This window comes from Sciurus carolinensis, chromosome 1, assembly GCF_902686445.1.
Source record: "Sciurus carolinensis chromosome 1, mSciCar1.2, whole genome shotgun sequence".
Lineage (NCBI taxonomy): Eukaryota > Metazoa > Chordata > Mammalia > Rodentia > Sciuridae > Sciurus > Sciurus carolinensis.
In genome coordinates this window covers 50,367,053-50,379,356 of record NC_062213.1, presented here as the reverse complement: position 1 = coordinate 50,379,356, position 12,304 = coordinate 50,367,053, and the positions used below count along the sequence as shown (strand labels likewise).

General features: G+C 35.8%; 1 protein-coding gene across 1 annotated transcript in view; it reads right to left on the bottom strand.

Moving 5' to 3' along the window:
• The window catches only part of Cngb3 (cyclic nucleotide gated channel subunit beta 3), a 147,626-nt gene that overhangs the window by 129,060 nt on the left and 6,262 nt on the right, over window positions 1-12,304 (bottom strand). Inside the window, exon 3 of the mRNA XM_047530139.1 lies at window positions 3,984-4,110. Coding sequence (XP_047386095.1) covers window positions 3,984-4,110 — 127 coding nt within the window. The remainder of the gene's footprint in view (window positions 1-3,983; window positions 4,111-12,304) is intronic.

The following is a 12,304-nucleotide window of genomic DNA, read 5'->3' as shown; positions in this document are numbered from 1 at the left end:
TTTATCAACTGGATGCTCAATTTTATAAACAGTTAACATTAGACTTTGTTTTTTTGGTAAGCTAAAATCTTTGTTCTGTATGCTCAAGGCATACAAATTTTGGGTAATCGTGGGTTCAATGAATCAAGAACAGTGTGAAATAGTGAGAAGACACTGTACTTTAGCCACAGAAAAAACAGAATTTATGCCATTTCAATTTCTTTATATTTGTAATGGAGATAGTGTGATGATTAACATTATGTGTCAACTTGGCTGAGCTGTAGGGTGTCCTGATATTTGGACAAACATTATATTGGGTGTGAAAGCATTTTGGATAAGATGAACATTTAAATCAGAAGTGTGAGTAAAGCAGGGTGCCTTCCTTAATGCCTCATTCAATCAGTTGAAGATCTGCACTGAACAAAAAGGGTGATTCCCCTGCGACTAAGAAGGGACTCCTTCTGACTGCCTTTTTGAGCTTGGACACTGACCTTTTTTTAAATCTTCAGACAGAAAACTGAAACACTGATTCTTTTTGAGTCTTGGGTGTGCCAACTTCTGGACTGGAACTTATACCATTGACTCCTCTGGTTCTCAGACTTGGGTTGGAAAAATACCATCAGTTCTCTTAAGTCTACAGCTTGCTGATTATAGATTTCAGGACTTCTCAGCCTCCATAATGTCCTTAGCCTTTCCTTAATAAGAATTATCTTTCTATATATGTATATATCCCATCAGTTCTGGTTTTCAGGAGAACCTTGACTGATACAAATGGTAATAACTTCTATGCTTATATTCCTCATAGTCTCTACCTCTGTGCAATTTCTGAGCATAACAGAAACTACAGATGTAATCAACAATTCCACACTGCAGTTTTCACATAGAGACAGTTCTCCCCAATACCTGTTGATCAGCCCAGACACGTTAATCCCTAGTCAACCCAGGGCTTAGGCCACAGGGTAAGGCAAATACACTTAGAATAAGAAACCTACTTTTAAATTTTATTTATTAATAACCTAACTTTTCCCAAATTTAAAATAATTGAGGTGAGAACTGGTCACTCACACATCTATATTTAGTTCCTACTATCAATGAAATCCTTAATGCTTTTTACAGGAGAAAAATCTTCTTAAAACTTGACCGTGCCCAAAGTTGAAGATGGTGATTTTTAATAACTAAATGTATAAAATGAGCTTTACTCCTTGAGGGCATTGTGAAATAGTATTTTCAATAGACAATTATTTTATCTTTGATATTTTCTAATCATATATAAAAATATGCTCTTTAAGATTCTAAGTGTGGTGCCGTTGTTGCCCATGTGGTCAAAAGAGAAAGTTTCATAAATCCTACACGGTCCTGGAAGATTAAGATTTCCATTAACTTTAGTCAAGGGTGACACTACAACTAGTTCCTTTTAAGTTGCTTTTTCAATGTTGGTGATTTTCATTCAGTCCTCAGAAAAGATGCAGATGGTCTTCCAATAACAAAGCAAGAGTCTTAAGCTAACTTGGTTCTACTCAGCTCATCAATAATTCTCCAGTTGCACTACTGTCTATGTTGCAGAAAGAGTTGTCAGGAAGACATCAAAAAATGATCTGGATGCCAACAATTTTGCCATTTCAGGATAGCGATAGTGATGAAAACCCAAAATGAGGACTAAGGAATCAAGACTGACTTGACTTATTTATTTACTTCTTTGTTGTGTTGGGGATGGCGCCCAAGGCCTCACACATGCTAGACAAGTGCTCCACCACTGAGCTACATCTTTATTCCAAACTCAGATTTTAGGGCCTAAGATGGTTTCCTCATTCTCTTTATAAGGTGCCACCTGCCATCCTTGCTCTTACCAAGGATTCCAAGCAGGAATGGGAAGTCTTGAGTGCTACTCATATCTTGCTCTCTCCTCTTATAGATACTATACAGTTCTGAAAATCTAGAAGTTCCAGAGAAATGAAACCAATAGGTTGGGATCCATCCATTAATTCATTCGATCAGTAGTTTTTGTGAGTTTATCATGTGCCAGGCACAGAGCTAGGTAATGGAGATACCAGCCATCACTAATAGACACCTTGGCCCCTGTCATAACAGAGCATACAACCAAGAGGCAAGACTGATGGACTTTAATCAGATAATCATATGAATTGCAACAGTAATGTACACCATGCAAAAACTCTTATTAAAGAGGAAAAGGACCTAGTTAGGAAGACCAGGAAAGCCTTCTAAGAAAAGAATGGTCAGAATGAAATCTGAAGAGTGGGTAGCACAAAACCTGTGGCAGCAGGGACTGTAACAAGTGTAAGAGACTGAAATATATATAGGAGAGGTGTGGCTAGAACAGAGAAGTGGGAAGATAGGGAGGAGAAGTGTTGGGAGATGGCAAAGGAAAAACAGGGAAGGGGTAGACCAGGCAGGTCCTCAGAGGACATATTAAGGAGTTTCATGGTATTGAACTGTACTGTTTGACCTACTTTCTGGGCAACTGAAAACTTTCCATAGATTTCATATTTTCAGAAGAGCAAAAGTACTCTAGTAGGAATGAATTGGATTAGGAGGAACATAACCCCAAAAATATTAGTTATGGATTCAACTTCAGTCTCTCAAAAGTCTATTACCACCACTTACTGCAAAAACTTATATACATTAAAATAAATGCTAGAAAGAAAGATTAGTTCAGAAGGTTAAGTCATTGATTAAAGGGGAGCGTATTGGTAGGAGAGAGGAAAAAGTTCCACTCAGGAATTCAAGTCTTCTGCAGTCTAATCTTATCTGAGCTAACCCTATGACTATACGCAAACTAATTAACCTCTCTGTGTCTTGGTTGCTTATCTGTGGAGCGAAGATAATGATGACCCACTAATAGGAGTGCAAAGCATTCTGTAAGCACCAATAATTATATAAATAACATAAATAATTACTTATCCTGTTTTAAGATTCCAGTCCTCACTTTAGAGTTTAACCATCTTCTCTCTGTCTAAATGATATGTCGGGTTTTATTTTTGTCAGATAGCATGATAGCATTGTGTATGTATGTGTTAGAGAGAGCTTGTGTTTATTTTCATATATAGCCAAATTTGTGTTCATTGAAAATGCACTCTCTCTTACTGATGCCTATTGTTCAATCAGCAATACTGTGGATCCTAGATAATCACATTAATTCTTCTGACAGCAGATAGTGTAAAAGAGAAAAAGAGCTGCTGAGAGAGAAGGAGGGGCAAGCTGAAGCGAAATGGAAGAATAGGAACTTTTACCTCTTTTTAAAAGGATAACTCCTCTTGCCTGTTAAAGAATATTCCTTTATTGTTTCATAAGCCCATTGCAATTATATCAGCTATAGTGAAGCAATTCAAATCAGATCAGCAGGCATATAACATCATGCCAAGAAGTGGCAAGATGAAGGTACTCCAACTTGGCTTTTATTGTGGATTTACCGATTCATATTTAAATTGGCATCTCTTTTGTGATATTTCCAATAATTGTAGGGGAAGTATTTATAAAACTATGTTCTTTCAGTGACATAAAAAATGTCCAGTTCTATAATTATCCTTGGTTTTCATGCCACACTTTCTTTGGTTGATGACAAGAAATCATAATCTTCTGGAACAATAAAATATTTACAGAATTGAAATAGCTATTTTTTTGTGAACTTGGAAAATTTCTTTTAACTTTTTTCCTTTAAAATTCATGCCTGATAAATATGTGGGCTGTTTCTATGATGATACAGTGACTCACACATGTTACTGCAATGTTTCTGTGGGTGTGATTTGACCTAAGCTGTGTGGCTGCATGGAGCTCTTGGTTAGTGGCCATGCCTGACTGGTAAGGCACATTGAACTGGACCTGCACCTACCTTTTAGTTCTTGGCTATTGCTTTGTCTTATGTGACTATTGTGGTTCTTTTGCCCTTTTTCTCAACTAAAGAGGAACGAGGTGTTAGAATTGTTTTTGTGTGTGTACAGACGGAATACTGTCTCCAACATGTATCCTGTGTTTTATTAAATTCTCACCTGATTGCTTCTTCATTCTCAGTCCCTATTTCCTTCTGCTCCGACTTTGTTCTGGTTGGTTCCATTGAACTTTGAGGATCAGGCTTTGTGGTCAAATCTCTGGAGGAATTTTTCTGGCAGTCTTTATCTATGTCAAGGAAATAGCATATAGATAGAAGAGTACATGTCACTCTTGGCACAGTTAATTTGACAACACAGGCTATGGAGAGTCTACTTGTTTTCTGGAATAGTTTTCTAGGAAAGCATCCCCAAGGATTCCTGCTAATCCAGGACACTGTGCAGAATGAGTTAACCTGTAGACCTTCAGACCAATGAAAAATACAATTAAAATTGGTATGTTATGTAATAGAATTTTAACATGGTATACATTTCTTTTTGATATTAGCAAAACTGAACAAGAGCATTCATCACCCAAAAGGTATTTTTGTTTCTGCTAAGTATTCATAGTTTATTACTAAAGTTGATGCACATAAAATTTGCAAAGCAAAATAGGCAGATATGATATCATTATTTTATAATCTGCATTCTAATTTTTATGAGATCAAATCTTTGATTTTTGATCTGATTATCTTTAGCTATGAAACTCTTTCTGAAGAAGTGACACAAACTAGTACATACTAGCTTTATTTTCAGTTCAGAAGTTAAATTTTTCCTATCAAACCTCCAAATACCATTTTCAATTAATATAGTTTAAATTGTAATTTACCCAGAGAAGAATTGAATCACTGGTAAATATTTGGATTAGGGAGAAGTTTTTAATAAAAGTAAATTACTTAAGATTAAAAGAAAATATAGAAGGTGAAAGGGAAAAAGAATACAATTTAATGGTTATTCATTAGCTAGTTTCTAATTTATTTTTAATTGGATTACTGTACTTAGAAAATTGAAACCAAGACATGAATCATCAATCTTATTGTATTGTAATATTGTAGTTTTAAAATTTAAGCAAACCCAATGTTGAAAATTTGGATTTGCAAAAATGTTAAATCAGTACATGATCACTTTATAAGTTTTTGGCATACAAGCCTGTTAATATAAAATTCTCAGTGATCCATCTAAATTTTCCAATGTATTATTCTAGGAATATGGTTCAGGATAAAGGGGATTGTAAAATTCAGTCACTACATATAGTTTTAAAAAATTCATGAATAAGAGCTGGAGTTGTGGCTCAGTGGTACGGTGCTTGCCTCGAATGTGTGAGGCACTGGGTTCGATCCTTGACATTGCATAAAAATAAATGAATAAATAAAATAAAGGTATTGTGTTCATCTACAACTAAAAAAAAATTGAGTAAGAAATCATAACCCCCCGGATTTCTTAGGATACTCTATTTTTATTTTGAAATTAGAGTATTTTTGGCTAGAAGATAGAAAACATCACTAAATAAGTCTTCATTATGGTTAGATAGAAAACCTTCCAAACTCCCAAATTATTTGAGGTACCAAGGAGACTCACTCTAATCACCTCTTCAAAGTGTGAAAACCGTATTTCAAGTGTAATACTGTTATCTGAATAAAAATCGTAGGATAGGGTTCTTTGAATATAGCCATGTGGTACATTGAGTTTATCAGCATGCAATAGCTTTCAGAGTAAAGAAACAACATCTTCACTATGTTTTTTGGTAGGAAAGAAATGTTTGATAGAAATATGAAGAGACTGTGTTCCCTAAGTGTTTGGGATGAGCCATGTTTTCCCATTTTTCTTTACTCAACGGAAAAAAATCATTTTTCATATCTCTGTCATGATGCCATGTTATACTTCTGAAGAAAGTGGAAGCTTATCCTTTCTCAATATCCACAAATACTAGGACAATTACTGTTAGATATTTCAAAGCAGAATTCTTAATCCCTGGTTACAGATGTTTAGTATTTAGGGACTAGAACCCTGGAGACTCTATATTGAATACACATTTTTTTTAACATAAAGAAGATCTAGAGTTATCACAGATGCCTCAAAGAAGTCTGAACTGAAAACTAGCGAGGGACCATTGTGTTCATATATTTTTGTAGGAATACCAGCCCTAAAAAGGAATTGGGATTGGGCTGGGGCTGTGGCTCAGTGGTGGAGCACTGGCCTCAAATGCGTGAGGCACTGGGTTGGATCCTCAGCACCACTTAAAAATAAATAAATAAAATAAAGGTATTGGGTCTATCTATAACTAAAAACATTGAAAAAAAAAAAAGAATTGGGATTAAGATAGATCATGACATATGAATTAAAAAAAAAAAATCAGAAAAGACCTGAATTTAAAACAAGGAGAATCTATAAGACAGTGTTTCTTAGAAGTTTTTATTGACTTTTGTAGAAAGCTGAATGAGAAGAAGCTGCATCCTATTCTTTCATTACATTTGCAGTATTACTTTTCTGCCAGTACCAATGAAATAACTGCAATAGTTCTTTTCTTCCATTTTTATAATAAATTTTTATCATCATATCATTTGGACTGAATTAACTCCATGTAGATCCCAGCCCTTACTCAGTCTTGCAGAGACATTCTATGCCCTGCTAAAATGACACTGCCTCTATTGTGACAAGTCTAGGGTATTCAGGAATTAATTACAGTCTAGTTTGATTTGTGGATAAGCTGTAAATTATAAAATAAATACTTAATAACTTATTAAGATGAGAAACTAGTTATTACTTATTCTTATCAAAGTAGAACCAAAACTTCAAAAAACCCAAGAGGACTTTAAAACAAAAGGATCCCCATCAACTGTAGTTCAGTGTGGGTGTCTTTTATTCACAGAGCCTGTGATTTGTGGGAACAGATGGTCAGAGAGTTTGCATCATACTCATGAAAGAGAAATCTAAAATATAAGGTAAATCTTGCTTTGGCATCTGGGTGAAGTTTTGTCAACTGCACATTGTACTTCCCAACTTCACACATGGACAGCAGGATTCCCTCTTTTGTAGCTACCCAAATAAATAGTGTCTTTCTGCCAGCCGTGTTCTTTGCATGTTGTATAGCAATTGCCAGATCTCATCAGTATACTTGATCAAATTCTGCCCTGGAATGTGTGCCCATGGCAGATAGAGAAAACTGGAATCAAAGTGTCCTGATATGGTTGCTTTGATTGAATGTGCAAAAAATGAATGCAATTGAGTTTGCCCTTCACACACCTGGCCAAGTCTGTCTCCAGTCTGGCAGCACATCACACTGGGCCTGAGTAATACACTTCCAGTCTGTTTGGCCCCTTGAAGCAACACATCATGGCAACTGCATCAGGTGTGAAACATCTGCTTCCCTCTTGAAGAGAGGAAATAAGTGATGTGGAAACACATTAACCTTCCCCATTTTATCAGTAGCATTAAATAAATGCTGGAAAAGCGGTGATTGAGGAAAAATCTAATTTGGAATAAGGCTGTGAATGAGAAAGGTACTTAACTGGCCTTTATTTGGATACATGTGAAAAGGAGAAAATTTGAAAAGATTTCATTGGTTGGTAAGTTTGTTCTGGGGGAATGATATCACTTAGTGGAATCTCTAATTTCTCAGACACCAGATAAGTTGTAGGTTCTATCTTAAAAATAAATCTTCTTGCATTAAGAATCACCAGTACCTAAGTGATTAGATACTGGATGAATTAATACAGACTGAGTCTAGATACTTTTATTAGATACATGAACAATACTATCATTTTTATCTTAATGAAAGAACATTGGGAGTTAATGTAAAAAATAACACAGTTTTAACAACTGGATAACTAATGATTGTTTTCAGGCACCCAAGATTGTATTTTTTATTTGGCTTGTGGTTAACTTTGGAGTTTCTGGAATGCATAATGTACTTGGAATAATTTTACTTTTAGCACCTTGATCACACTTGAAATTATGTATTTGTAGATTGTCAACTGTCATGAAGGAAGTTAATAACACAGCACATGAAATGGAATCTGAGAGTGCCCTAAAATGTCATTCACAAGAATAGGAAAATGGCATATTTTATATTAAGAAATGTGTGAGTCATCTGTTACAAATCCAGAGGAGGGACTCAGAGTAGATGAGTTTTCTGGAAACCATTCCATCTGAGGAATGGCTTAGGGAACTTAGGTTCTTTAGTTAAAGTACAGAAGATCAACTAGTTACCAAAGAGTCATTTCAAATTCCTTGAAGGCTGTTACATTGAAATGACAATAGATTTAGTTTTTATATTCTAGAAGGCAGAAGAAGAACTTATCAGCAGAATTTATAAAACAAAAAATGGGGCTGGGGAGATAGCTCAGTTGGCAAAGTGCTTGCCTTACAAGCACAAGGCCCTGGGTTTGATCTCCAGCATCGCAAAAAAAAAAAAAAAAAAAAAAAAAAAAAAAAAAAAATCCTTCAAAATATTATAACAGCCTGTCTGACAACAAAACACATTGCTTTGTGACTGGAGATATTCAAGAAGAAGCTGGAGCCTGTGCTGAGAGAGGCAGGACAGGGTCGGAGCTTAGGTGGCCTTTACTCAAAAGTGCTACTGAAGTCTCAAAGGGATACTTAGGATGATTTTGGACTTTAGGACACATCATCTCAAAGTAAAGAAATGAACAAATCAATAAATAAAAAAGAATAGGTAGCTTGGATACCATGTCAGGATCAAGGGATTCTGTCCTCTGTCAATGTCATTCTTGGTTTTAGAGACTTTTAAAATTGAGATTAATTCATATAGAAGACACATTTTATGTACAGATATTAAGGAATGTGGGGAGTTACCAGAGCTGGATACTGAATAAAGGCTCTAATCCTTACATCACTAATTCTCTGGGTGACTCTGGGTAAGTCGCTTTTTTATAGCAGTTTCCTCATCCATAAAATGAGAAACACTTTTGTCATGGGGATTTCTGTGAGGATTAGATAAAGACTCCATTTGAGAAAAATGCAATATAAACACAAAGTGTTCCACCAGCCAGACTGGCAGACTGGGTAAATTGCCTGCCTCCTGCTTTTTAAAGAATACATTAACTCTTTCGGGGCTGCATAGTACTATTGTATGTGGGGCGTGCAAGAACTTCCATTTACTTAAGAGAGTTCCAGGGACCAGGAAAACATAATGTAATTTCCCACAAATCAGTGTTATGCTTATCAGAAAGAGACCTTAAAGCACAGTTTAATTGAATTATGCAAATATATTTAAATTATGCAAACTACATAAACATAGTGCTTATGTTTTCCTTTTAAAAGAAAACACTATAGCCTAGCCATGTTTGTTAGACTCTCCTAAGGTTTTAGTGTATACAACAGTAGTAATAGAGGGCTGGGGTTGTGGCTCAGTGGTAGAGCGCTTGCCTAACGTGTAACGCACTGGGTTCGATCCTCAGCACCACATAAAAAGAAATAAAATAAAGGTATTGTGTCCATCTACAACTAAAAAATGTTTTTAAAAACACAGTTATAATAGTAATTTTATCAGTCAGTCTGTCTTCTGTTAGATATTTAAACTGGGGTAGGCTTCTATGCCTCACTTCTCCCTTAGCTGGCAAAGCTTTAGCTGCTTCTCCCTCGTCTGTGATGGTGCTCTCACTATGCTATCTGCAGGGACGGTTACTGATGGTGCACACTGCTGGGCACCTGACCTAGAGAGTGTGGCTTATCCAGAGCTGGCCAGTGATGATGCTATGAAGGGCTCTGCCCAATGGGAACAGTGTCTATTATCTAAGTCAGTCAGACTGCTCTCTCTGGAATTTGGACTAGGAAGTAAGTAGTGGGAATGAGAGCAGAGCAGAGTAGATATGCAGAGAAACACAGAGGTCATGGGAAATGAAGCCATGTTCCCTGCGAGTGAGAGGCAGAGAATGTAATTAGCTCTTGGATCTGCCTCTGTCCCCTGAATGTCTTTTCAGTTTCAGTTATTCAAAAGTTTCTTACAACCAGCTTCTGCCACTCACTGAAGGTGCCCTGATTATGTCTCTGTCCCTTGCCAAACCATCACAGGAATTTTCTTCATTGTTTCAAACTAGAAAGCACGTTTATATTTATCTTTGCTCCCAACAGAGCTTTCGCATTCAAGTTTATTCATTTCTCAATTTTTTTATCGTCACATCAGTTATCATTTTGCAAGTACTCGTCTTATTAAGTTTTACAAATCTCATTGTTTACTATGTAAGACGATTTCTGTTTGCATGAAGCAGAGAAATGCTTAAGTAGTTTTCATTATAAAATTTCATACTTAAAAAATATATCCTCATCTTACCTTTTGGCCGATGAATAGAACTGATAGTTACAGGGGGTGGGCTACTAAAAATTAGCCACAGTAGCACCTCCTTACACCAATCAAGTTGTTTGGTCTTGGGGAAGCCTTTACTGATTCTTGTAAATTAAATTCCAGTATAGTCATTTAGTCATTTTCCTATTCTGCATAGACAAATTATATATTGCTAATTGTTACTGCCAAGTTTTGAACATTGGTTTTCTACTTAAACAAACCAGATTTTCTCCCCTTTTTCTGATCTCCCATTTCTTTTTTTTTTTTTTTAATTGAGTTTATTTTATTTATTTATTTTTTTGAGTTGTTTTAGCTCCAGAGCAGTTTTTGAACTTTGAAGATTGCTATCTAAACTAAGAACTTCCTGAGACACAAGTTAAGTCAGTTTGGGTCAGAGATCAGGGACTGGTGGAGCCCAGGCATACCTCTTTAAGCCTGGGAATGAGCTACAGTTGGAACCAAGAGGTCTTGATTATGGAGAGCTGTTTGACAGAGGAGGCCCAGCAATGTTCACCCACTCATAGTCTGTTTGCAAAACAAAGTCTGGAGTAAACACTGTGAGGGAAGAGGAGAGGAAGAGGAAGAGTATAACCAAAAACATTGCTAAACTTGAAATTTGTCCAGGGAAGTTAATGTTCATGTGTATAAACAACACTGAATATCTATTATGTGGTTGGTTAAAGGTCACAAAATGATCTTGTGGACTACATTGGACAAGAATTCAGGTATTTTTCTTAATGAATAAAAAAATGAAATGTTTAAACATTAAAAAATTAATATTCAAAAATGAGAAATTCAAATTACAGTTTGTATTCATAATCTCTCTGGACAAAGTGGGACATCTGGTAGCCCTTGACCCTCATCCCCACATGGCAGTGATTTGATGGAGCTGTGTGGCCTGTTTAGACAGGGCCTGGGTCATGCTCATTCATGCTCTTTATCTGTCTTGTGTCAACATTTACCAACGTCAATGCTAAGTGCTTTAAATATATTACCTAATTTAATTCTTGTTCATAACCTAGTGATGGTGGTATCATCCTTATTTTATACATGGGCAAACTGAGACTCAAGAGAAGCTAAATATCTTGACTAGAAAGTTAAAAAGAAGCAGAGTTAGGATCTGAATTCAGGGATGTCAAGCTCTCATATGCTCTTTTTGGTATAATATATTGCCTTTACTATAAATTTGCATGATTGCTTATAATAACAGTCAATTTTGCTTTTTAAATTTATGCTTTTTATATTTAAAATGGGACTATTCTAAAGTCATATGTATTAGACCTCTACTGCTGCTGTAAAAAATTATCACACATTTAATGGCTTAAAATAACACGACTTTCTTCTCTTTTAGCTCTGGAAGTCAGAAGTCTAAAATGCTTCTGAAAGTCTGTTTCTTCTGGAAGTTTCGGGAGAGATTCCATTTCTCTATCTTTTCTAGCTTCTAGAGGGTACTTGCATCGCTTCACTTGTGGCCCTTTCCTCCATCCCTAGAATGCCTGGATCCAACCCATGCTCTCATTGTTCTATCTTTTTCTTCTGCCTTTGGCCCTCTTGTTTTTCTCTCATAAAGAACCTTGATTAAACAGAGATACCTTGAAAACCCAGGATAATCTTCCCATCTCAGAAACCTTAGTAAGAAATGAAAAAAATTTCCATCTATGTAACAAATTAATAGGTTTGCGGGATTAGAATGTGGTCTTTGGGTAGCTATTATTCAGCCTACCACATACCACAGCACACTTGTGTATGCTCTCAACTTTGCCCCCTTTCCACATGAATAAGTTCACTTTACAGCATTATAAACTATTATTAGGTAAGTCATTTATATATTCTCAAAGAGTGCCAAAATGTTTGTTTAAAGAAGCATTTAATGTAATATGCGTGAAGTAGAAACCTAAGAAAGATGATTGCAATCCAAAGAGGACATTAGTAAGTTATTTTTATTTGAATCCAAAATGTGTTGCATTCTTCATTTCCATGGCAGATATAAATTAACCATGCTCTGCAGAAGATAAGAGTTCTATAATCAGAAACCCACATCTGCAGATTTTGTGACATTGCACCTGCATGTTTTGAAGTGAAGAACATAAAAATATCAAGCATATATCAGAAGCTATCTTTAAACCCTAATAATTTTGCT